The 25866-nt window shown below is 45.3% G+C and overlaps 1 protein-coding gene across 2 annotated transcripts in view; it reads left to right on the top strand.

The window, feature by feature from the left end:
• LOC121540502 (KICSTOR complex protein SZT2-like) overlaps window positions 1-25866 on the top strand; it is a 125682-nt gene that overhangs the window by 85785 nt on the left and 14031 nt on the right. For both annotated transcript variants that reach the window (XM_041849429.2, XM_041849430.2), the window contains 13 exons: window positions 2757-3024; window positions 3617-3696; window positions 8742-8870; window positions 9175-9377; window positions 9924-10017; window positions 10372-10452; window positions 11143-11217; window positions 14456-14524; window positions 21699-21912; window positions 22224-22410; window positions 22488-22610; window positions 23285-23621; window positions 23900-24109. In XM_041849429.2, the coding sequence (XP_041705363.2) occupies window positions 2757-3024; window positions 3617-3696; window positions 8742-8870; window positions 9175-9377; window positions 9924-10017; window positions 10372-10452; window positions 11143-11217; window positions 14456-14524; window positions 21699-21912; window positions 22224-22410; window positions 22488-22610; window positions 23285-23621; window positions 23900-24109 (2070 nt within the window). The remainder of the gene's footprint in view (window positions 1-2756; window positions 3025-3616; window positions 3697-8741; window positions 8871-9174; window positions 9378-9923; window positions 10018-10371; window positions 10453-11142; window positions 11218-14455; window positions 14525-21698; window positions 21913-22223; window positions 22411-22487; window positions 22611-23284; window positions 23622-23899; window positions 24110-25866) is intronic.

Here is a 25866-nt window from a genome sequence, read left to right as displayed (position 1 = left end):
AAGCTGCTCCGTTGAGCTAACTTGCTCAAAAGTTCCCCTGAGCAGAGGGGAGAGTGGAGGAGAGAGTGGGGAGGGGGGGATGCGGACATATTAGCTGTGCAGTGTCAGTCGGGACATGCTGTCCATGAGTCTCTGTGCCATCTCTAAAGCTTCACCAACTAGGCTCTATCCTAGTTTTGTTAGGCCTTTCAAGTAGATCATGGTTTCAGCCCTACCAGAGTTGGTCTGTAACAGATACTGTACTTTATAAAGGGATAGGTTTCTACCGTTAGGTTGATCTAATATGAGTGTGTACAACTTGTGTTTATTTTTTTATTTTTTATTTCACCTTTATTTAACCAGGTAAGCCAGTTGAGAACAAGTTCTCATTTACAACTGCGACCTGGCCAAGATAAAGCAAAGCAGTGCGATAAAAACAACAACACAAAGTTACATATGGGGTAAAACAAAACATAAAGTCAAAAATACAACAGAAAATATATATACAGTGTGTGCGAATGTAGTAAGTTATGGAGGTAAGGCAATAAATAGGCCATAGTGCAAAATAGTTACAATTTCGTATTAACACTGGAATGATAGATGTGGAAAAGATGATGTGCAAATAGAGATACTGGGGTGCAAATGAGCAAAATAAATAACAATATGGGGATGAGGTAGTTGGGTGGGCTAATTACAGATGGGCTGTGTACAGGTGCAGTGATCGGTAAGCTGCTCTGACAACTGACGCTTAAAGTTAGTGAGGGAGATAAGAGTCTCCAGCTTCAGAGATTTTTGCAGTTCGTTCCAGTCATTGGCAGCAGAGAACTGGAAGGAATGGCGGCCAAAAGAGGTGTTGGCTTTGGGGATGACCAGTGAGATATACCTGCTGGAGCGCATACTACGGGTGGGTGTTGCTATGGTGACCAATGAGCTACGATAAGACTGGGATTTGCCTAGCAGTGATTTATAGATGACCTGGAGCCAGTGGGTTTGGCGACGAATATGTAGTGAGGGCCAGCCAACAAGAGCGTACAGGTCACAATGGTGGGTAGTATATGGGGCTTTGGTGACAAAACGGATGGCACTGTGATAGACTACATCCAATTTGCTGAGTAGAGTGTTGGAGGCTATTTTGTAAATGACATCGCCGAAGTCAAGGACCGGTAGGATAGTCAGTTTGACGAGGGCATGTTTGGCAGCATGAGTGAAGGAGGCTTTGTTGCGAAATAGGAAGCCGATTCTAGATCTAACTTTTGATTGGAGATGCTTAATGTGAGTCTGGAAGGAGAGTTTACAGTCTAACCAGACACCTAGGTATTTGTAGTTGTCCACATACTCTAGGTCAGACCCGTCGAGAGTAGTGATTCTAGTCGGGTGGGCGGGTGCAAGCAGCGTTCGGTTGAAGAGCATGCATTTAGTTTTACTAGTGTTTAAGAGCAGTTGGAGGCTACGGAAGGAGTGTTGTATGGCGTTGAAGCTTGTTTGGAGGTTTGTTAACAGTGTCCAATGAAGGGCCAGATGTATACAAAGTGGTGTCGTCCGCATAGAGGTGGATCCGAGCTTCACCAGCAGCAAGAGCACCATCATTGATATACACAGAGAATAGAGTCGGCCCGAGAATTGAACCCTGCGGCACCCCCATAGAGACTGCCAGAGGTCCAGACAACAGGCCCTCCGATTTGACACATTGAACTCTATCTGAGAAGTAGTTGGTGAACCAGGCGAAGCAGTCATTAGAGAAACCAAGGCTATTTAGTCTGCCAATAAGAATGCGGTGGTTGACAGAGTCGAAAGCCTTGGCCAGGTCGATGAAGGCGGCTGCGCAGTACTGCCTTTTATCGATCGCGGTTATAATATCGTTTAGGACCTTGAGCGTGGCTGAGGTGCACCCATGACCAGCTCGGAAACCGGATTGCATAGCGGAGAAGGTACGGTGGGATTCGAAATGGTCGGTGATCTGTTTGTTAACTTTGCTTTCAAATACTTTCGAAAGGCAGGGCAGGATGGATATAGGTCTCTAACAGTTTGGATCTAGAGTGTCACCCCCTTTGAAGAGGGGGATGACCGCGGCAACTTTCCAATCTCTGGGGATCTCAGACGTTACGAAAGAGAGGTTGAACAGGCTAGAAATAGGGGTTGCGAAAATTTTGGCGGCTAATTTTAGAAAGAAAGGGTCCAGATTGTCTAGCCCAGCTGATTTGTGGGGGTCCAGAATTTTCAGCTCTTTCAGAACTATTGTGTCCTGATAGTTCATTTATTACACACTGGAATATGGAGTTGGAATTCAGATTCCAACCCATGGTTTAGGCTTGTTTCAGGCACAGTGTTCATGTGTATTTAATAAAAAAAATCATTGTCATGGCATGTTGATATACCAGAAAGTTACTTGTTCAGCTTCTACGCCCCCCTTGCACTCACTCCATCGCTCTCATTCTGCCTCTCATCTTCTTTCTCTCTCTCCATCTCTCGCTCCCCCTCTATTCTCCTCTTTTTTTGCACTATTTCTCTCTGCTTCTCGCTCCCTCTTCATCTCTCTCGCTCCCTCTTCATCTTCTACTTTCTCTCTCTTCCTCGCCATCTCTCCATCTCTCTCTCCATCTCGCTCCATCTTTCTCCATCTCTGTCCATCTATCTCTCTCCATCTCTCTCATTCTCCCGCCTATCTTCTACTTTCTCTCTTGCTCCCCCTCTCATCATCTCCTGCTTCCTCTCTCTCCCTCTCTTTGTCTCTCAATCTCTCTCTCTCTCCCTCACTCATCTTCTTCTCTTCTCTTCAGGAGCCCAACCCGTTCCTGAACCCTACCATGGAGGCTGATGCCCTGCTGAGGAGCCCAGTGCCGCCCGTACCCAGCAAGGACCAGGGCAGGCTGGCTAGCTCCATCCGCTCCCTGGCACCCCTCCACTTCCCCTCAGAGCTGGTGCCCTTTGACGAGGCCCTCAGGGACATCGGGACGGGCCGCCCCCTGGCCAGCGCTCAGGACGGGGCCGATGTGGTGGCTCGGCACGGGGCCCAGCTACTAGAGGTCAAGGCTGCAGAGAGGAGAGGTCAGATATGGACCCAATGATGTGTATAAACACTCCTCACCCACCTTCAATATATAACTAGTACATACTGTACTATCTACTTTCCTACAGTTTAATTAATGCAATATTACTCAGGTTGAGAATGAAGTGGATCTTTAAAGCAATGCTTTTATAACACACCCAATGTTAATGTGTTGTAAAAGGTTGAGGGGGGTGGGGGGGTTAGAGTACAGGATGCTCTAATAATGTTTGTTTGATACAATGTGAGCCACACCAGTCCATCCAGCAGCAACAAAGATGAAGTAGCCAGCTATGCTGGTTGAGGAGATGGCGATAGTTAGTCCTTGGCCCTAACAGAGACAGGCAGAAGGCTCAAGGCCTGGCTGATAGCTCTGAGGGATGGCTACCACATGGCCCTGGGAACAGTAAGGCTGCCCTATTGCCTATAGTAATGACACCTTATTCCCCTTTATAGTGCACTACATTTGACCAGAGCCCTATGGTTAGTGCACTATAGGGAATAGGCTACCATTTAGGACACATGGTTACGTATCCCCACCGCTGTGCTGTGTGACTGAAGAGTGTTTGTGTGGATTTATCTCCATGTTGACAGAGATGGAGAAGCAGATGAAGATTGAGAACCTGTTTGTGACTTGGCAGCAGAGGTCAGCGCAGTCCAACATGCCCATCTCAGTAAGTACCTATCTACCACAACCGTTTTACATTTACATCACATTTACATTTGAGTAATTTAGCAGACGCTCTTATCCAGAGTTACTTATAGTAGTGAGGGCATACATTTTCATACTTTTTCGTACTGGTCCCTTGTGGGAATCGAACACACAACCCTGGCGTTGCAAGCGCCATGCTTTACGAAATGAGCCACGCGGCACCCTCCATTTTAGCCATTTCCATCCCCATGAAACGCCTATGGACACACACACACACACACACACACACGTGCGCACGTGCAAACACTCACAACACGGTAAACGACTCTAGTGAGGAGAAATATCCGCTCCCCTCTGTCTGACAATCGGAGCTATCTACACTATATATACAAAAGTATGTGGACACCCCTTCAAATTAGTGGATTCTGCTACTTCAGCCACACCTGTTGCTGACAGGTGTATAAAATCGAGCACACTGCCATGCAATCTCCATAGGAAGATATTGGCATTAGAATGGCCTTACTGAAGAACTAGGTGACTTTCAACGTGGCACCGTCATAGGATGCCACCTTTCCAACAAGTCAGTTCGTCAAATTTCTGGCCTGCTAGAGCTGCCCAGGTCAACTGTAAGTGCTGTTATTGTAAAGTGGAAACGTCTAGGAGCAACAACAGCTCAGCCGCGAAGTGGTAGGCCACACAAGCTCACAGAACGGGACCGCCGAGTGCTGAAGCGCGTAGGGTGTAAAAATCGTCTGTCATCGGTTGCAACACTCACTACCGAGTTCCAAACTGCCTCTGGAAGCAACGTCAGCACAATAACTGTTCGTCGGGAGCAACATGAAATGGGTTTCCATGGCTGAGGGTCGGCTGGAGTGGTGTAAAGCTTGCCGCCATTGGACTCTGGAGCAGTGGAAACGTGTTCTCTGGAGTGATGAATCACGCTTCACCATCTGGCAGTCCGACAGACGAATCTGGGTTTGGCAGATGCCAAGAGAACGCTTCCTGCCCGAATGCATAGTGCCAACTGTAAAGTTTGGTGGAGGAGGAATAATGGTCTAGGGCTGTTTTTCATGGTTCAGGCTAGGCCCCTTCGTTCCAGTGAAGGGAATCTTAACGCTACAGCATACAATGACATTCTAGACGCTTCTGTGCTTCCAACTTTGTGGCAACAGTTTGGGGAAGGCCCTTTCCTGTTTCAGCATGACAATGTCCCCGTGCACAAAGTAAAGTCCAGATAGAAATGGTTTGTCGAGACCGGTGTGGAAGAACTTGACTGGCCTGCACAGAGCCCTGATCTCAACCCCATGGAACACCTTTGGGATGAATTGGAACGCCGACTGCGAGCCAGGCCTAATTGTCCAACATCAGTGCCCGACCTCACCAATGCTCTTGTGGCTGAATGGAAGCAAGTCCCCCCAGCAATGTTCCAACATCTAGTGGAAAGCCTTCCCGGAATAATATAAGCTGTTATAGCAGCAAAAGGGGGACCAACTCTATATTAATGCCCATGATTTTGTAATGAGATGTTCGACGAGCAGGTGTCCACATACGTTTGCAAATCATGGAGTTCACACATGCTGGCAGAGTATGCACACAGCGACTCAGCAAATGGTATCTCTCCATCTCAAATACATTTGGTTGTCTGAACTTGGCTGCTATGCTGTCAGGAAGATGGGGCTTTTATGCGCTGTAGCTAATTGATGTATATTTAACTATTGCCATTTTTAGTATTCTGGGACTTTGGCACAGAGAAGTAAATACAAGATTATTTTTAAGTAGTCTCCATTTAAATATTCCAACTAATTTACAAAGTTTGCAAGCTGGAGCATTTGAACAGCTCTTAATGAGAGACAGTAACTCTTGTTAAGTTGATATTCTAGCAGGCATTGTGGGACTGTAGAGTTCATATTTGTGTAGGTAACCTGGGACTCACGAGCACAAGCCCACCAGTGGTTTCATCAGAGGCACTGCAGCTATAGACAGGCAGCTAGGGCTAGCACAGTAATCATATAATCATGACAATTATGGACAATAACCATTTACAAAAAAGCTATATTGTCATAATCGTCTTAGTTCATTCATTTTAGGTGAAGGGGATTTAGCTTTATATTCAAGTAGATATACTTACACTTTTGACATGAATAGGGTAAGGTTTTAAGAGCAGAACAGCACGGTTGGAGGAGAGGCTTAGTTTCCAAAAGTTTCGTTTTTGAGACAGGGGTGTCACCAAAGCTGTGTTGTATTCATTAGGTATATTGCAGCGAATTTTCAAAGATGCATGACAATGCCGTGTCCATTTGCATGACCATTAATCGTTACCCAAAATTCCATAATCGTCACAGACAGCACATCTCTGGAACACACCGGCATATCAATAGAAAAATCAAGTGTGTTTGACATTCGTTCATGTTTTTGAAACACTACACTAATTTCACAAAAATGCAATGTGGCGGGGGTGTTTCCCTGCCTACCTTCATCATAAAAGGAAGACTGACGAAAACAACAGTTTCTTTCATGCCTAAATAACTGCTGGTTACAGTAGAAACAGTAACAAAAAAACACCACCAGTAGGCCTCATGTCACTCTCACACACTAGTCAGTCCCAATTAGACTCAGTCTATTGAGCTAGTGCCTGATGATGACATTGTCTGTGTTCCCTGTGTGTGCTCCTGCTCCTTCTCTCAGTATGGTACCCCTCACCAGAGCAGGCTCATCCATTAATGCCCAGTCAGACGGCAGGCTTGCCTAAGGGGACCCCTCTCCCTTCGCTGGCCCCTTAGGTCTCCTCAGATCCGCCTGCCGGCCCACCTGTGGATTCCTGACTCCATCCCTGACATGATGGATTAGATATGAGAGGAGATCACATCAGCTCAACATACAGTGTTGTGTTCTGTCTCCCCCTCCCTCCTATATCACACACACACACAGACACACACACACACACACACACACACACACACACACACACACACACACACACACACACACACACACAGAGACACACACACACAGAGACACACACACACAGAGACACACACACACACACACAGAGAGACACACACACACACAGTCCTATCTCCATCTCCATCTCCAGGCTGCACAGGGAAGATAGATGATAGATGTGTCAATGAGAGTGATTTATAAGAGAGCAACAGATTAATGACTGGATAAAATGAGCCGTAACATTTTACCAGTCAGATTCCTCTGTACTACGCCCATTAGCTGCATTGTCGGCATAATGTTTAGTAGACGGTTTGATTGTGTCATTAGAAAAACCGGTCATTGATCTCAATGATTGTGATGGTGGGTAGGTGGCTGTGTGTGTGTTGGTTGTGTGTGTGTGTGTGTGTGCGTGTGCATGTGTGCATGTGCGTGTGTGTGTGTGTGTTACAGTCTGTGTATTAACATTCTTGGCCTTTTGGTATACACTACCGGTCAAAAGTTTTAGAACACCTACTCATTCAAGGGTTTTTCTTTATTTTTACTATTTTTATTGTAGAATAATAGCGAAGACATCAAAACTATGAAATAACACATATGGAATCATGTAGTAACCAAAGAAGTGTTAAGCAAATCAAAATGTATGTTATATTTGAGATTCTTCAAATAGCCACCGTTTGCCTTGATGACAGCTTTGCACACTCTTGGCATTCTCTCAACCAGCTTCATGAGGTAGTCACCTGGAAAGCATTTCAATTAACAGGTGTACATTCTTAATAGTTCATTTGTGGAATGTCTTTCCTTCTTAATGCGTTTCAGCCAATCAGTTGTGTTGTGACAAGGTATGGGGGAGGTATACAGAAAAAAGCCCAATTTGGTAAAAGACCAAGTCCATATTATGGCAAGAACAGCTCAAATAAGCAAAGAGAAACGACAGTCCATCATTACTTTAAGACATGAAGGTCAGTCAATCCGGAAAATTTCAAGAACTTTTAAAATGTCTTCAAGTGCAGTCGCAAAAACCATCAAGCGCTATGATGAAACTGGCTCTCATGAGGAACGCCACAGGAATGGAAGACCCAGAGTTACCTCTGCTGCAGAGGATAAGTTCATTAGAGTTACCAGCCTCAGAAATTGCAGCCCAAATAAATGCTTCACAGAGTTCAAGTAACAGACACATCTCAACATCAACTGTTCAGAGGAGTGTGTGAATCAGGCCTTCATGGTCGAATTGCTGCAAAGAAACCACTACTAAAGGACACCAATAAGAAGAAGAGACTTACTTGGGCCAAGAAACACGAGCAATGGATATTAGACCGGTGGAAATGTGTCCTTTGGTCTGGAGTCCAAATTGGAGATTTTTTGTTCCAACCGCCGTGTCTTTGTGAGATGTGGTGTGGATGAACAGATGATCTCAGCGTGTTTAGTTCCCACCGTAAAGCATGGAGGAGGAGGTGTTATGGTGTGGGGGTGCTTTGCTGGTGACACTGTCTGTGATCTATTTAGAATTCAAGGCACACTTAATCAGCATGACTACGACAGCATTCTGCAGCGATATGCTATCCCATCTGGTTTGGGCTTGGTGGGACTATCATTTGTTTTTCAACAGGACAATGACCCAACACACCTCCAGGCTGTGTAAGAGGTATTTTACAGAGAAGGAGAGTGATGGAGTGCTGCATCAGATGACCTGGCCTCCACAATCCCCCGACCTCAACCAAATTGAGATGGTTTGGGATGAGTCGGACCACAGAGTGCAGGAAAAGCAGCCAACAAGTGCTCAGCATATGTGGGAAATCCTTCAAGACTGTTGGAAAAGCATTCCAGGTGAAGCTGGTTGAGAGAATGCCAAGAGTGTGCAAAGCTGTCATCAAGGCAAAGGGTGGCTACTTTGAATAATCTCAAATATAAAACATATTTTGATTTGTTTAACACTTTTTGGATCCATATGTGTTATTTCATAGTTTTGATGTCTTCACTATTATTCTACAATGTAGAAAATAGTAAAAATAAAGAAAAACCCTTGAATGAGTAGGTGTTCTAAAACTTTTGACCGGTAGTGTATATACTAGAAGAATTCACATCCGACTCGAAGACCATGAAGAGATGTTTCCTTACTTTCCACAGGTGGTGGACTTGGACACTCTGAAGCAGTCGTCCAGGCTAGTGCACTATTGTGCCACCCCTCTGCTCTTTGATCCCGTGTTCAGGAAGCAGATCCAAGAAGAGCAGATTGTCCAACCTCAACAGGTCAAGGTACAGCAACCGTGGCTTCTTTCCCTTGGGGCCTAACTCCAACACACAATCTCCTCATATGGTTTTTCACTTCTCTCTTACTTAGAAAGATGCCCTTAGTTGCAAAATTTTGGAAACCATACGTTTTTCAGAAATCCTGGTTGTATCCTTTCTGGAATCAGGAGGGAACAAGCAGCAATCATCCAACAATCTTTCAAGCAGAACCTCTGAAAAACCTGGTATTTTGCAACTCTAAACAACGATGGTCACAGTTTGATGAAACACCCCAGTTCACCCCTCCGCTCCCCCCATCCCCCCTCTTCAGAAGCGTCATTGCTCCAGTGACTCCACGGCGTCTGGCAGGGACCGTAGCTACAGTACAGACTCAGCTGACATGCTGCCCAGCCGGCTGAGAGAGGAGCCCTGGCTGCAGGACATCTCTAACACCTTCCTCCAGCAGTATGTCCAGTACCTCCAGAGTATGGGCTTCATTCTGGTCCAGGTCCGGCCACAGTCCCCCGGACGCAGGTACGTCTTGTCTCACTGAGAGTCCAGTGGTCCTCAAAAGTTGTACACACTATTCAAGTAACCTATCTTTCTACACCATACTAGCTCAAGTTTCAAGTGTATTTACCATGTGTAATGATTACATTGGAAATCTAACTCACCCGATCTCTCACAATAAAAACACAATTGAAAATGCAATAAATGTCCTTTTTCTCTGAGTTTCCCTCCCACGATCCTCTCTGTGACAGTGAGTAGAACTGTGAGCAGTATTCATTCATCCATTAGTCATCAGATGTGTTGTGATCACATCCTAGCCCTCAATAGCCACATCCCTCTGGCCACAGATGTGATATAACTGTAACAGACACTGGGCAGATGCTGTTTCTGCCTCTCTCGGTCTCTGTCATCCTCTGGCCCAGGACTGGTTGATTCACTCTGTTGTGTTGCCAGTCTCTGGGGGTCTGTGGCCCATGCTGAAAGGAGCATGCACACACACTCTCTCTCTCTGTGGTCTCTCCTGCTCTGCCTAACCCCTAACCCTGCCTGTCTCTCCTCTCCTCCCTGTAGCACCGCCAGGGCCCGGGCAGCCATGCTCAGCTCACTCTCGTCAGAGAGGCAGTCCTTCTCCTATAACAAGGCCAGGAGTGAGGACAGCCCAAAGGTGAGTAGTGTTGATGCAAGAGATGAGGATATTCGCATACACTTACACACACTTTTTCTGACTGAAAGGTATAGAGGGATATATTGACTCTTACTCTCTCTTTCTCTCTCTCTTTCTCTTTCTCTGCCTCTCTCTCTTTCTCTGCCTCTCTCTCTCTTTCTCTGCCTCTCTCTCTCTCTCTCTCTCTCTCTCTCTCTCTCTCTCTCTCTCTCTCTCTCTCTCTCTCTCTCTCTCTCTCTCTCTCTCTCTCTCTCTCTCTCTCTCTCTCTCTCTCTCTCTCTCTCTCTCTCTCTCTCTCTCACACACAATTCCCTCCATCATCAACTCTTGAGATACTGTTGTATTTCTCTGCAGAGCACAGGGTCGGGCACCACCGCTTACCACCTCCAGCGGGCGCTGCCAGGGGGCATCGTACTGATGGAGCTGGCCTTCCAGGTGAGACTGTTGCCTACAGACCTCCTCCACCCCTCTCTATATATTATACCTCCACCTCTCTCTGTCTCTCTCTCCCTCTTTCTTTCTCTCTCCCTCTATCTCTTTCTCTCTCACTCCATATTACACCTCCACCCCTCCTACTCCATATTAGCTTAACATGGGCCTCTGGTTTAAATGTGTGATCATTGTGTGCAGTCTGACTCAAGGCCTTAAAGATAGAAGAAGTGAGGTGAGGTGAACTGTCTTTTCCTAATGAGTATTTTGTGTCTCATCATTCTCAGTGTAGGAGATGTGTTTAGAACAGTTTTAGTCGTTGTAACCACACCACACAATATGCGGTAAAATATGCACAATAAAATCTCTCTCCTCCTTCTCCCCTCACCCCTTGTCTTTCTCTCTCTCTCTCTCTCTCTCTCTCTCTCTCTCTCTCTCTCTCTCTCTCTCTCTCTCTCTCTCTCTCTCTCTCTCTCTCTCTCTCTCTCTCTCTCTCTCTCTCTCTCTCTTTCTCTGCCTCTCTCTCTTTCTCTGCCTCTCTCTCGTTCTCTGCCTCTCTCTCTTTCTCTCTCTCCTCTCTCTCTCTCTCTCTTTCTCTGCCTCGCTCTCTTTCTCTGCTCTCTCTCTCTCTCTCTCTCTCTCTCTCTCTCTCTCTCTCTCTCTCTCTCTCTCTCTCTCGCTCTGTCTCTCTCTCAGGGTTGTTACTTCTGTGTGAAGCAGTATGCTTTGGAGTGCTCCCGCATCCCCATGGGGCAGACCGTCAACTCTCAGGTAACATTATGGCGTCTCTATCGCTGGTGCTGTGAGTTATACCACAGAGCCAGGGCCAAATTAACCAGACCATAGCCTCTTCTAGGTAAACCTGGGGCTGGGGAAAGAGGGATGAATAGAGCGAGAGGGAGGGAGTGAGAGATTTGATCTCGTAAACAGCTTGATTCCACAAATCTCTGGAAACATTGTCTTGACTTTATACCCCCCTGGCTATTAGGAGTCTAATGGCACACATATCAGTAGGCCTATAGGCTATGCCTGTGCTGTGTTGTAGGCCTGCCTCTTTAAAAACGGTCATCTTAATTGGCGCAACCATGAACTAGTTCTGTACGATGGCGAGTGGTGGGGTCGATAAACCAGAATTGGAGGATCCTCCATCATCGTTTCAATCTTCAGTTTGGCAACATTTTGGCTTCCCAGTAGATTACAACAGTATGTCGCCACGCTCAACGAGAATAGGCTATGCATCTTCAAACACCTCAAATATGTTGACACATTTATGCCGACATCACACCAGTATACCAGAGCAAGACGGAAATGCAAAGAAACAACATTGTCTCCTCTCTGCATTCAAGCAGCCCTTGGCAGCTGATTTTGACCAGGCCAAATAAGTTCTAAGAGTGATAGATAGGCTTTATATTTTTTACAGTCTTTCGTTTATAGCCGCGAATATGCACCCATTCTCGGTGGTTGAGAATAGGGGGTTTCAGTACGTTGTGAAGATGCTCGAGCCACGTTCCGAACTTCCTTCTTGCACCCATTTCAGCAAACAAGTAGTACACGCTCTATATAAGCAAACCAAAGCCAACGTTTTCAATGAATTTCACAGTGACAGCCCATCACATTACCCGGAGTGGGAGATGTACCGTGCTACAGACATGCCCCCTTTATGAGAGTCACAAGTACGCATCTGGCACTGAAGGAGGCAGTGTCGTGGTGCATTCGTAACCAAGTGAGAAGTGGGTATTTACAACATACGACTGGGAAAAACTCACTTGAACAGCCCTCAAACTGGTAATTACTAGTGGGAAACTCGTCTATCATCCTGAGCACCCACTTCTCGATAACAGCATTTTCGGCAGTTAAATGCAACAACAAAACATGATTTTATAAAAATATCTATATACAAGCATGATAACTGTACTTTTAATTTATGGTTGACAGCTTGTTGGCCATTAGCCAATCGCCATTTCTCATATGAGTTTAAATCACATGAATGTGTCCAACTGGTATTTACGACTTCACAACTGGTCAATTCCACCTCCTACATGGTTACAAACGCAGCATCAGAGTTGAAACTTGAGAGGCCCAACATAACAATCTGGTCACAACAGACAATGCAAGGAACATCGTGAATGCTGAATGAACATTGTGAATGGCATTTCATTTTCCTGGTGTACCGAAACCGAACCGAACCATGACCCCAAAAACCGCAATACTTAACGAACCGTGGGTTTTGTGAACGGTTACACCCCTACAGGCTATGGTGTAATTAATTGGAGTCTGTCTTCCCCCCTCTTTCCCTCTTTCTCTCTCCCTCTTTTTCTCCCTCCCCCTTCCCTCTCTTAGTCCTCCCCCTCTGTTCCTCCCCCCCCCTTTATCTATCTCCTAGGACTCACAGTTGACTCTCAGGTTCACTCTCTCCCTTCCTCTCTCTCTCTCTCTCTCCCACCCTCTCTCGCTCTCTCTTTCCCTCTGTATGTAAAGCTGGAGTGTATCCAGGTTTTGCCATAAACTAGGTGTAATTCAGTGTAAAGGTGTGTAAATGAATGCTGTGTGTTTGCGGAGTGTCTCCAGATGTCTCTCTGCTGGTAGTGAGGGAAAGCCCCAACAGGTGCCTCTCTTCAGCAGCTGGCCATCTACAACTATTAAGACATCTCAAGTGTTTTTGACGTTTGTTTGTAAATGTGGGTGCTCAAAGCCGGAAGCTATGAAACAATGAAGGATTGGTGTAGTACTAAACTACAGTGGGAAACTCAGTGAAACATTTTTGTTGTTGAAATGACCTACAACTATATTAACAAGAGAGGGGATTTGAAACAGTCTGTCCTCCATTTCCTTTTTAAGTCAAATTGTCTTATTATATGAAAGAAATCAGTGGACTCAGTGGAACATAATTTTCACCTCTTTTATTAAATTCTTCATAATGATTGCCTGCCGTGTATGGTATTCTGATCTCAGAAATATTCCAGTGCTCAGATATAACCAGTATATTTCAGGCTGGTAATTGCTTTGCCATGTAAACTAATGGGCAGAGTGTAGTGTGTGTGGGGGTGAGTGGCTAGCTACTGCAGCAGCCCACCCACTCTGAACAGAGCTAATGGACTGTGGTGTCTGTGGACTAGGGAGATATGGAGATGGAGCTAGCAGCGGTAGGTCTGTTCTCGACTCTATGTACTAGACTACTGGCTGTGCTCAGCTCGGCGCGGCATACAGAGTACAGACTGACTGGATCTCCTGTGTTGATAGGCTTTTTGTGATAAGCTCTATTTCTCTCTCTCTCTCTCTCTCTCTCTCACTCTCTCTCTCTCTCGCGCTCTCTCTCTCTCTCGCGCTCTCTCTCTGTCTCTGTGAGATTACTGTTATTTAATATGATACAGACCGGCAGACAGAGGACCATGTATCAATGTCATCCACACCGTTCTCTCCACACCAGTGTTACTAAATGGCTCAAAGTGATGCACGTTAGTCTGAGTAAACAAATAACTATCTCTTTAATCACTGTAAATAGTTTGTGAAGAGCCATCGCGGTTGCAGAGTTCATCTCGATGCACAGCAAGGTGGCAGACATGTTTATTAAGCACTGGAGTGGATGAGTGAGAGATTCAGGGGCAGATATGTTTGCCTTTGTGTGTGTGCGTGTGTGGTTTATAATTGGATGCTGTGACCAATCACCCTCAGTTCCCCTCAGTGTTGACTTTTGTATTTGTGGCCTGTCTGACCTGCTCATGCTTGGTGCTCACACACACCCACTAATTTGTCACCTATTGTCATCTCTCTCTTCCATATCACTGTAATCGTATTAATGTGAGTGTGTAGCAACACATTTGTTTGTAGTTGTCTTTGCATGTGTAATAGATCTCAATATTGTGACAGTTGTCTGTGTCTTTTGCTCTGTTTGTGTTTCTGTCTGTCTTGTTCTGTGTTTGTCCATTTCCTTTCCTTCTCTCTGTGTGTGTGCGTGTGTGTGTGTGTTTTTGTGTCTGTCTAGTCCCATCTCATATCCTCTCTCCATCAGGGCTCCCTCCTCACCAAACCTCTCCGTCTCAAGCCGTTCCCTGACGCCACACCGGTCTCTGACTCTGCGGTATGTCCCAGAACCCTTAGGGGTGGGGTGTCTTCCACCAATCAGGCTCCCCCCCCCCTCCCCTCCTCTTCCCTCTGCTTGCTGCCATGGCCCCTGATCTATCTCTATCTACAGTATCCCTCTCTTACTTTCTTTCTCTCTCTTCCTCTTTCTCTCTCTCTTCTTCTCTCTTTCCCTTTCCCTCTTGTGCTGTTTATCTCTCTCCGCCTCTCTCTCTCTCTCTCTCTCTCTCTCTCTCTCTCTCTCTCTCTCTCTCTCTCTCTCTCTCTCTCTCTCTCTCTCTCTCTCTCTCTCTCTCTCTCTCTCTCTCTCTCTCTCTCTCTCTCTCTCTCTCTCTCTCTCTCTTTCTGTGGAATTGTGATGATAGAGTAGAATCAATCTTAAATGCAGCCTGGTGGAGCTCTTGACTTCCCTACGTGTCTGTTCTGTTGTGACTCTTGGGTTTACCTCGGTCCTCTAGACTCTGTTGTCTTTGGGTTTGCCTGACTCCTGTCTCAATCTACATCTCCATCTTACTGCTGGGGCAAACAGGCCTGGGCGATGCTGTGCTGTGATTCACTGTCTGTCTGTGGGTTATTGTGGCCCTCCCTCTGAGATCCTTCTGTATCAGTCTGTGTTGTCATGCAGCTGGTGAATAAACTAGCCTAAATGCTGCTTTTTCTGCAGAATGCCTACTGTTACTGTCTTTTCTTCTGTCTTTTTTATATAGCTGAAATCTGGAATGAGCAATCTTCTCACGTCCATCAAGTCTTCAAGCATCTGTCTGTGATTTATTTTAGTACATTTAGTAGTTGAAACTTCATGTCACCTCTTGTGGGGTCTTGCGGATTGGTGACCCATTGGTCCAAGGATCTGGGATCTTCTTCTTCAAAGCTTCTGATAGGCTAGAGTCAAGGCCCTGTCTGGCCCCGCCTTCCTTTCGGTCTTTCTCTACTTCAATCAACTCGTATGTGATTTCTCTGCTTCCTGGATGGCCCCGATAATTAAGAATCCTCTCTGTATCTATTTTTTGCATCACTAATCCACTGTCATCCTCTGTCGTTGTTTTAATGTAAAGTGTCTCTCTGTATTAGAAAAGAGCTTTAATACAGTACCAGTCAAAAGTTTGGACACACCTTCTCATTCAAGGGTTTGTCTTTTATTTTTTACTATTTTCTACATTGTAGAATAATAGTGAAGACATCAAAACTATGAAATAACACAGATGGAATCATGCAGTAACCAAAAAAGTGTTAAACTTTGCACACTCTTGGCATTCTCTCAACCAGCTTCATGAGGTAGTCACTTGGAATGCATTTCAATTAACAGGTGTGCCTTGTTAAAAGTTAATTTGTGGAATTACTTTCCTTCTTAATGCGTTTGAGCCAGTCAGTTGTGTTGTGACAAGGTAGGGTTGGTATACAGAAGATAGCCCTATTTGGTAAAAGACCAAGGCCATATTATTGCAAGAACAGCTCAAAAAAGCAAAGAGAAACGACAGTCCATCATTACTTTAAGAACATGAAGGTCAGTCAATCCGGGAAATTTCAAGAACTTTTAAAGTTTCTTCAAGTGCAGTCGCAAAAACCATCAAGCGCTATGATGAAACTGGCTCTCATGAGGACCGCCACAGGAAAGGAAGACCCAGAGTTACCTTTGCTGCAGAGGATAAGTTCATTAGAGTTACCAGCCTCAGAAATCGGCAATTAACTGCACCTCAGATTGCAGCCCAAATAAATGCTTCACAGAGTTCAAGTAACAGACACATCTCAACATCAACTGTTCAGAGGAGACTGCATGAATCAGGCCTTCATGGTTGAATTGCTGCCAAGAAACCACTACTAAAGGACACCAATAAGAAGAAGAGACTTGCTTGGGCCAAGAAACACAAGCAATGGACATTAGAACGGTGGAAATCTGTCCTTTGGTCTGATGAGTCCAAATTTGAGATTTTTTGTTCCAACCGCTGTGTCTTTGTGAGACACAGAGTAGGTGAACGGAGGATCTCTGCATGTGTGGTTCCCACCGTGAAGCATGGAGGAGGAGGTGTGATGGTGTGGGGGTGCTTTGCTGGTGACACTGTTGGTGATTTATTTAGAATTCAAGGCACACTTAACCAGCATGGCTACCACAGCATTCTGCAGCGATATGCCATCCCATCTGGTTTGCGTTTGTGGGACTATCATTTGTTTTTCAACAGGACAATGACCCATAACACACCTCCAGGCTGTATAAGGGCTATTTGACCAAGAAGAAGAGTGATGGAGTGCTGCATCAGATGACCTGGCCTCCACAATCACTCGACCTCAACCCAATTGAGATGTTTTGGGATGAGTCGGACCGCAGAGTGAAGGAAAAGCAGCCAACAAGTTCTCAGCATATGTGGGAACTCCTTCAAGACTGTTGGAAAAGCATTCCTCATGAAGCTGGTTGAGAGAATATAACATATATTTTGATTTGTTTAACACTTTTTTGGTTACTACATGATTCCATATGTGTTATTTCATAGTGTTGATGTCTTCACTATTATTCTACACAATAGTAAAAATAAATAAAAACCTTTGAATGAGTAGGTGTGTCCAAACTTTTGACTGGTACTGTATGGCTTGCGAAAGTATTCACCCCCCTTGGCATTTTTCCTATTTTGTTGCCTTAGAACCTGGAATTAAAATGGATTTTGGGGGGGGGGGTTGTATCATTTGATTTACACAACATGCCTACCACTTTGAAGATGCAAAATATGTTTTATTGTGAAACAAACAAGAAAAAAAGAAGGAAAAAAAGAACTTGAGCATGCATAACTATTCACCCCCCCAAAGTCAATACATTGTAGAGCCACCATTTGCAGCAATTACAGCTGCAAGTCTCTTTGGGGATGTCTCTATAAGCTTGGCACATCTAGCCACTGGGGATTTTTGCCCATTCTTCAAGACAAAACTGCTCCAGCTCCTTGAAGTTGGATGGGTTCCGCTGGTGTACAGCAATCTTTAAGTCATACCACAGATTCTCAATTGGATTGAGGTCTGGGCTTTGACTAGGCCATTCCAAGACATTTAAATGTTTCCCCTTAAACCACTCAAGTGTTGCTTTAGCAGTATGCTTAGGGTCATTGTCCTGCTGGAAGGTGAACCTCCGTCCCAGTCTCAAATCTCTGGAAGACTGAAACAGGTTTCCCTCAAGAATTTCCCAGTATTTAGCGCCATCCAACATTCCTTCAATTCTGACCAGTTTCCCAGTCCTTGCCAACGAAAAACATCCCCACAGCATGATGGTGTTCTCGGGGTGATGAGAGGTGTTGGGTTTGCACCAGACATAGCGCTTTCCTCATCTGACCAGAGTACCTTCTTCCATATGTTTGGGGAGTCTCCCAAATGCCTTCTGACGAACACCAAACGTGTTTGCTTATTTTTTTCTTCAAGCATTGGCTTTTTTCTGGCCACTCTTCTGTAAAGCCCAGCTCTGTGGAGTGTACGGCTTAAAGTGTCCTATGGACAGATACTCCAATCTCCGCTGTGGAGCTTTGCAGCTCCTTCAGAGTTATCTTTGGTCTCTTTGTTGCCTCTTTTAATAATGGATTTAATGGTGCTCTGTGGGATGTTCAAAGTTTCAGATTTTTTTTATTACCCAACCCTGATCTGTACTTCTCCACAACTTTGTCCCTGACCTGTTTGGAGAGCTCCTTGGTCTTCATGGTGCCGCTTGCTTGGTGGTGCCCCTTGCTTAGTGGTGTTGCAGACTCTGGGGCCTTTCAGAACAGGTGTACAGTGGGGGAAAAAAAATATTTAGTCAGCCACCAATTGTGCAAGTTCTCCCACTTAAAAAGATGAGAGAGGCCTGTAATAGGTACACGTCAACTATGACAGACAAATTGAGATTTTTTTTTTCTCCAGAAAATCACATTGTAGGATCTTTAATGAATTTATTTGCAAATTATGGTGGAAAATAAGTATTTGGTCACCTACAAACAAGCAAGATTTCTGGCTCTCACAGACCTGTAACTTCTTCTTTAAGAGGCTCCTCTGTCCTTCACTCGTTACCTGTATTAATGGCACCTGTTTGAACTTGTTATCAGTATAAAAGACACCTGTCCACAACCTCAAACAGTCACACTCCAAACTCCACTATGGCCAAGACCAAAGAGCTGTCAAAGGACACCAGAAACAAAATTGTAGACCTGCACCAGGCTGGGAAGACTGAATCTGCAATAGGTAAGCAGCTTGGTTTGAAGAAATCAACTGTGGGAGCAATTATTAGGAAATGGAAGACATACAAGACCACTGATAATCTCCCCTCGATCTGGGGCTCCACGCAAGATCTCACCCCGTGGGGTCAAAATGATCACAAGAACGGTGAGCAAAAATCCCAGAACCACAAGGGGGGACCTAGTGAATGACCTGCAGAGAGCTGGGACCAAAGTGACAAAGCCTACCATCAGTAAGACACTACGCCGCCAGGGACTCAAATCCTGCAGTGCCAGACGTGTCCCCCTGCTTAAGCCAGTACATGTCCAGGCCCGTCTGAAGTTTGCTAGAGTGCATTTGGATGATCCAGAAGAGGATTGGGAGAATGTCATATGGTCAGATGAAACCAAAATATAACTTTTTGGTAAAAACTCAACTCGTCGTGTTTGGAGGACAAAGAATGCTGAGTTGCATCCAAAGAACACCATACCTACTGTGAAGCATGGGGGTGGAAACATCATGCTTTGGGGCTGTTTTTCTGCAAAGGGACCAGGACGACTGATCCGTGTAAAGGAAAGAATGAATGGGGCCATGTATCGTGAGATTTTGAGTGAAAACCTCCTTCCATCGGCAAGGGCATTGAAGATGAAACGTGGCTGGGTCTTTCAGCATGACAATGACCCCAAACACACCGCCCGGGCAACGAAGGAGTGGCTTCGTAAGAAGCATTTCAAGGTCCTGGAGTGGCCTAGCCAGTCTCCAGATCTCAACCCCATAGAAAATCTTTGGAGGGAGTTGAAAGTCTGTGTTGCCCAGCGACAGCCCCAAAACATCACTGCTCTAGAGGAGATCTGAATGGAGGAATGGGCCAAAATACCAGCAACAGTGTGTGAAAACCTAGTGAAGACTTACAGAAAATGTTTGACCTGTTTCATTGCCAACAAAGGGTATATAACAAAGTATTGAGAAACTTTTGTTTATTTTCCACCATAATTTGCAAATAAATTCATTAAAAATCCTACAATGTGATTTTCAGGATTTTTTTTTCTCATTTTGTCTGTCATAGTTGACGTGTACATATGATGAAAATTACAGGCCTCTCATCTTTTTAAGTGGTAGAACTTGCACAATTGGTGGCTGACTAAATACTTTTTTTCCCCACTGTATATATACTGAGATCATGTGACAGATCATGTGACACTTAGATTGCACACAGGTGGACTTTATTTAACTAATTATGTGACTTCTGAAGGTAATTGGTTGCACCAGATCTTATTTAGGGGCTTCATAGCAAAGGGGGTGAATACATATGCACGCACCACTTTTCCGTTATAATTTTTTTCACTTCACCAATTTGGATTATTTTGTGTATGTCCATTACATGAAGTCCAAATAAAAATCAATTTCAATTACAGGTTGTAATGCAACAAAATAGGAAAAACGCCAAGTGGGATGAATAATTGCACTGTATCGATAATTGACTTTTTTACTAAGTTATATGTGTTTCACCACCTCTTTGCTAGCACAGTTTGAAAGGGGTTTAACATAAAGACTAAGTTAAAGATACAGGCAAGTTTCAAAGGTATACCCAAAATAGTTTTTAGATATGAACGCCTGAGCAATTAATGCAAGAAATGACTGAGCAATTAATTCAGTGTTGTTGCTAAAAGGTCCCTAATAAATGTGTTGTTCCGCTCACAAAATTAAATAGTATTATATTGTGTCCCTGTGGTTTCACTGCTAAAGGGAAGTTTGTACTCCTAATAGCTTCCGCTGCCCTGTGGACTCAGGGGTCAGAGGCTCCAGATCTCTCCAGCTCCAATGGGCAACACTGACCAACAGAACCATTTACCTACTAAACTGCTCTGTACCATCATGTTCCGACTTCTGACATTACACTACCAGTTCTAGCCTTCAATCTCTTCTACAGTCTGTACAGAAATGTTATTTTATTTATTTTATTGAAGGTGTCTGCCCTAGCACAAATAAGATGGCAAAGTCAGGTACAAAATGTTCAGTTCATCAGAGAGGTGGTGAAAGGTTCAACTGTTACGTTTACTTAAAAGGAGAGAGAAATAAATGTTTCTTGATGTGTAATGTACTGTATGCCTCTAGACTAGTGCTGGCATTGAATGTGAGTGTTTCCCCCCCCCCTAACTCTTGGATTAGATAAGACCTATTTGCATTTGTTCCAGGCAAACGGTCAAGATGAAAGCAGCAGCGGTAATAGCATTTACCCCCCTTCCCCTTCCGAACACCCCTCCTGGAACCCTAGCTCCTGTTAATGTGTAGTAATTACTGCATGCACCAGCCTCTCACCGCAAACATTTGCATTTAGCCATTAATGCTTTTGTAAGCCTCCGCTTTGATGTTGGATTTAATTAAATAAGATATAATTGTGAAGTTGATTGATATCACAGTTGCTTATAAAAGGCTCTCACAAAGGAGGGGTGGGAGTAGCGTTGCAGCATAAGCAATTTAAGTGCATGCTGCCACAAATTGGATAGATACAACACAGACAGACAATGGCTGTGGAATGGCTGAAACAGCAGGGACGTATTTCCTACCGATGTAGACGAGTTTAATGGGACCGCTATTACTATTAGACACTAGACAGATAGCAATGCCAAGAGACAGAGGAGCTAGGCCTAACTTCAGAAACATTATTATAAAACATTGAATTGTGCATATGATACTGCCAATACTGCCTTGATATTAATCCAGGAGAATTCTAATGATTTTGTGAATGGATGGACTTGAGAAAAGAGGCTTGGGGTTTAAGGTCATGATCTGAGGATGCTAAGAATGCTGGGTAGGGTAGGTCATGGGGATCTTCTTCCTCTGGAGAAGGTGTTTGGTAGGTTCCATGGTGTGTGTGTGTGCGTGCGTGCATGTCTATGCGTGTGCGACTGTGTGTGTGTGTGTGTGATGTATCCCATTCCATCCCTGCAGCCCTTAAAGAACTTGGTAGGGAGTGTCTACACTGTGTCACCCCCTCCCTCTCTCTCCTCCAGCTCTCCATGCTGTTCACAGAGGAGTGTGATAAGGTGCGTGACCTGATGCACGTGCACTCGTTCAGCTATGACTTCCACCTACGGGTGGTGCACCAGTACCTGGTGGGCTGTCACATGACCCTGCGGCAGGGATACCAGCTCACTGGCTTCCTGGAGGACTTCATAGCTCATCACCCTGACATCCCCAAGTTCGGACGCAATCACGTCTTCCAGGGTGAGTCTGACCCAGCCCACCTAAACAACTAGACCCTGATGTTGTTACTGAAATGAGTCCCAGCAGTAGGAACATGTTTAAGACTAAGGCCAGAATGAAAACCAACACAGATTAACCACCTGTGCTTGCGATTGACTTTCTCATGTGATTTCTGCTTGACCCTGAGCCTAACAGTGAGCATGATCTCTGTGGACATCGGGGAAATTGCCTTTGAAAGTCTATCGCTGTGCGCAGGTTACTAATCTGTGTTGGGTTGAATCTAGGCTTATGTCCTGTCAGTGAGCTCATGCTTCTACCTGTCTGTCTGTCAGGGAGTTTCTCTATCTCTACGGGGATGATCACAGCCCACCAGCTGTATAACTACATCACTGACCACGCTGGCACCTACGGCATGAAGCCCCTTCGCATGTCCAAGGTTGCAATGACCAGCGAAGGCAAGAAGGGAGCGCCACCCAGCTCTGACCTGCATGAGTATGCTCTGGTGGCGCTGTGGAACAGGTAGTTTATGGACACACACACACACACCTCCGTGACTCTAAAATATACATTATTCATGACCTATTCTTCTCCTCTAGCTCTGGCTCTTACAAGGACCTGGAAGGCCTGCGTCACCATGACGATTTTGACGTGTCCCTGCTGGTGTGTCACAATGCCGCTCCGTTTGAGGAGCAGTCGGAGGGAGAGCGACATCTGCTGAGGTCCAGTGTAGATCTAGTATATATATTGCTTGGCTGAGCTGATGAGACAGTGGATTGCACAGTCAGATGGAACAGAGTAAATAGCCATTTTAGCATCATAGATTTAGCCGGTGGTAACTTGTGGAATAGACACGTGCTGGAATGCGGTTTTAACCAATCAGCGTCCATGATTAGACCCACCCGTTGTATAAATATCACACAATGGATGGGGGAAGTAATTACACCTAGTCAGATGGGTTAGTCCAGGGTATACATGTGGTAAAAACCATGTTGCTCTCTTTTGTCCTTGAGCAAGGCAGTTAACCCCCAACAACGGGTGCCGATAACGCGGACGTCGATTAAGACCTCTCTGGTTCGGAGGGTATGGGTTAAATGAGGAAGACACGTTTTGGTTGAATACATTCAGTTGTGCAACTGACTAGGTATCCCCCTTTCCCTTTCTTCAATCCTCTGAAATCCTGTGGGAAATTGTTTATTTTGGAAATTGGGGAAGGTTATAATTTCATACAGTAGGTTGCTATTGAAAACAGTAGGTTAGTATTCTATACAGTAGGTTACACAACATGAAACAGTGTACTGTACCAATATCTCTATGTATGTATGAAGTTTATTGCACTGCTTTGACATTGACAGTGTGTGTGTGTGATGTGACCATGTGTGTGTTAATGTTTCAGGCTGCGTTACTACGTGATCATGACCAGTCAGCGAGAGCTGTTCCCCCGGCTGACTGCTGACATGCGGCGCTTCAAAAAGCTTCCCCAGATACACCGTGAGGCCCGCGACCTGGGAGGAAGGGTTCCCCTTGAGAGAGGGACAGAACCGGGCGGGGCACGGGACCCTGATCCAGACCTCTGGGAGGAGACCCCCGCTGCAACCTCAGCCCCAGACACGGCCATCTCTATCCCCAGCGATGGGAACGAGTTCTACCCCCTGACTGGCCCCCGGAGGTCTGGGTCTGGGGCCCAGGGACTCCTCTACCCCTCTCCTCTGTTCCCCCTACTCAATCAGGAGGTAGGGTTCTCCAGGACCGCTATAACTTAATTGTGGTTTTAATCTTGAACTAGTTAATGTGTGTATTGTTGTACTCACGTGGATGAGGCAACTGTAGGTTACTATTTCATACTAGGTTCATTTCTATACAAAAGGAATATGTTACTATGTTAGTATAACTAAATAAATCAGTGTACCAATATATTTATGTAGTAGTTATTGCTGCTATGGCATATACATGAGGTTATAGGCAATGTATTTTAAATTAGTCGAATAAATTGACTAAATCATCCATCCAGGTGGGCTGTGCGCGGAGGCAGATCCAGGCGAGCGTGGAGCAGGCCATGGGCCACTGTCGCAGGGATAATCTGTGGAGGAGACTGTTCCATGGTGAACACCATCACCTGGCAATGGACAAGCTCAAGCTGAGCAAACTTTCCTTCAGCGAATTGGAGGAGCTCCTCAATGCCGTGCAGAGTCAATCTGTCGGGGAGATCGACCCACAGCTGGTAAAGAACACACTGTACCTCACTCCACTACAGACCACACCACCTCACCTCACTGTGTACACCAACACAACTGAACCCCACTCTGCCATAGTTCATATTGGCCATATCTTTCCTGCAGGGTCGGGATCCATTCCATTTCCATTAAGTCAATTTAGGAAATAAGCTGAAGTTCCAATACCCGATTTTCCTCATTACTCTTCAATGATAGACCCTGACCTTGCTTTCCTGTTTACACACAAACCCTCCTCCCTCGCTGACTCACTCAGATGTGCAGTGACGTTTGATGAAACATGTCTTTCTCAGGTCTTGTTTGTATCGCCTCTATTAGCTTAAGGCTTTAGAAGTAGGAGGAATGTTGCTTAGCTGCTGTGTTGATTTGACAGCATCTGTTTGCTGCTCTTTCTGTTTAGGAAATATCTCAAACACCCCTCGACACCCTACTGTACACATACAGCAAGAGGCATAATTATTATAGAGCCATCTACACCTACATTGAGGGAAAAAAGTATTTGAACCCCTGCTGATTTTGTACGTTTGCCCACTGACAAAGACATGATCAGTCTATCATTTTAATGGTAGGTTTATTTGAACAGTGAGAGACAGAATAACAACAACAAAATCCAGAAAAACACACTTCAAAAATTTTATACATTGATATGCATTTTAATGAGGGAAATAAGTATTTGACCCCTCTGCAAAACATGACTTGATTGATTACTTGGTGGCAAAACCCTTGTTGGCAATCACAGAGGTGAGACGTTTCTTGTTGTCGGCCACCAGGTTTGCACACATCTCAGGATGGATTTTGTCCCACTCCTCTTTGCAGATCTTCTCCAAGTCATTAAGGTTTCGAGGCTGACATTTGGCAACTCGAACCTTCAGGTCCCTCCACAGATTTTCAATGGGATTAATGTCTGGAGACTGGCTAGGCCACTCCAGGACCTTAATGTGCTTCTTCTTGAGCCACTCCTTTGTTGCCTTGGCCGTGTGTTTTGGGTCATTGTCATGCTGGAATACCCATCCACGACCCATTTTCAATGCCCTGGCTGAGGGAAGGAGGTTCTCACCCAAGATTTGACGGTACATGGCCCCGTCCATCGTCCCTTTGATGCGGTGAAGTTGTCCTGTCCCCTTAGCAGAAAAACACCCCCAAAGCATAATGTTTCCACCTCTATGTTTGATGGTGGGGGAGTTGAGTTGATGCCAAAGAGCTCGATTTTGGTCTCATCTGACCACAACACTTTCACCCAGTTCTCCTCTGAATCATTCAGATGTTCATTGGCAAACTTCAGACGGGCCTGTATATGTGCTTTCTTGAGCAGGGGGACCTTGCGGGCGCTGCAGGATTTCAGTCCTTCACGGCGTAGTGTGTTACCAACTGTTTTCTTGGTGACTATGGTCCCAGCTGCCTTGAGATCATTGACAAGATCCTCCCGTGTAGTTCTGGGCTGATTCCTCACCGTTCTCATGATCATTGCAACTCCACGAGGTGAGATCTTGCAAGGAGCCCCAGGCCGAGGGAGACAGTTATTTTGTGTTTCTTCCATTTGCGAATAATCGCACCAACTGTTTTCACCTTCTCACCAAGCTGCTTGGCGATGGTCTTGTAGCCCATTCCAGCCTTGTGTAGGTCTACAATCTTGTCCCTGACATCCTTGGAGAGCTCTTTGGTCTTGGCCATGGTGGAGAGTTTGGAATCTGATTGATTGATTGCTTCTGTGGACAGGTGTCTTTTTATACAGGTAACAAACTGAGAT

This window comes from Coregonus clupeaformis, chromosome 26 (assembly GCF_020615455.1).
Source record: "Coregonus clupeaformis isolate EN_2021a chromosome 26, ASM2061545v1, whole genome shotgun sequence".
Taxonomy (NCBI): Eukaryota; Metazoa; Chordata; class Actinopteri; order Salmoniformes; family Salmonidae; genus Coregonus; species Coregonus clupeaformis.
The sequence above is the reverse complement of the archived record's forward strand: the minus strand, read 5'-3'. Positions and strand labels throughout refer to the sequence as shown.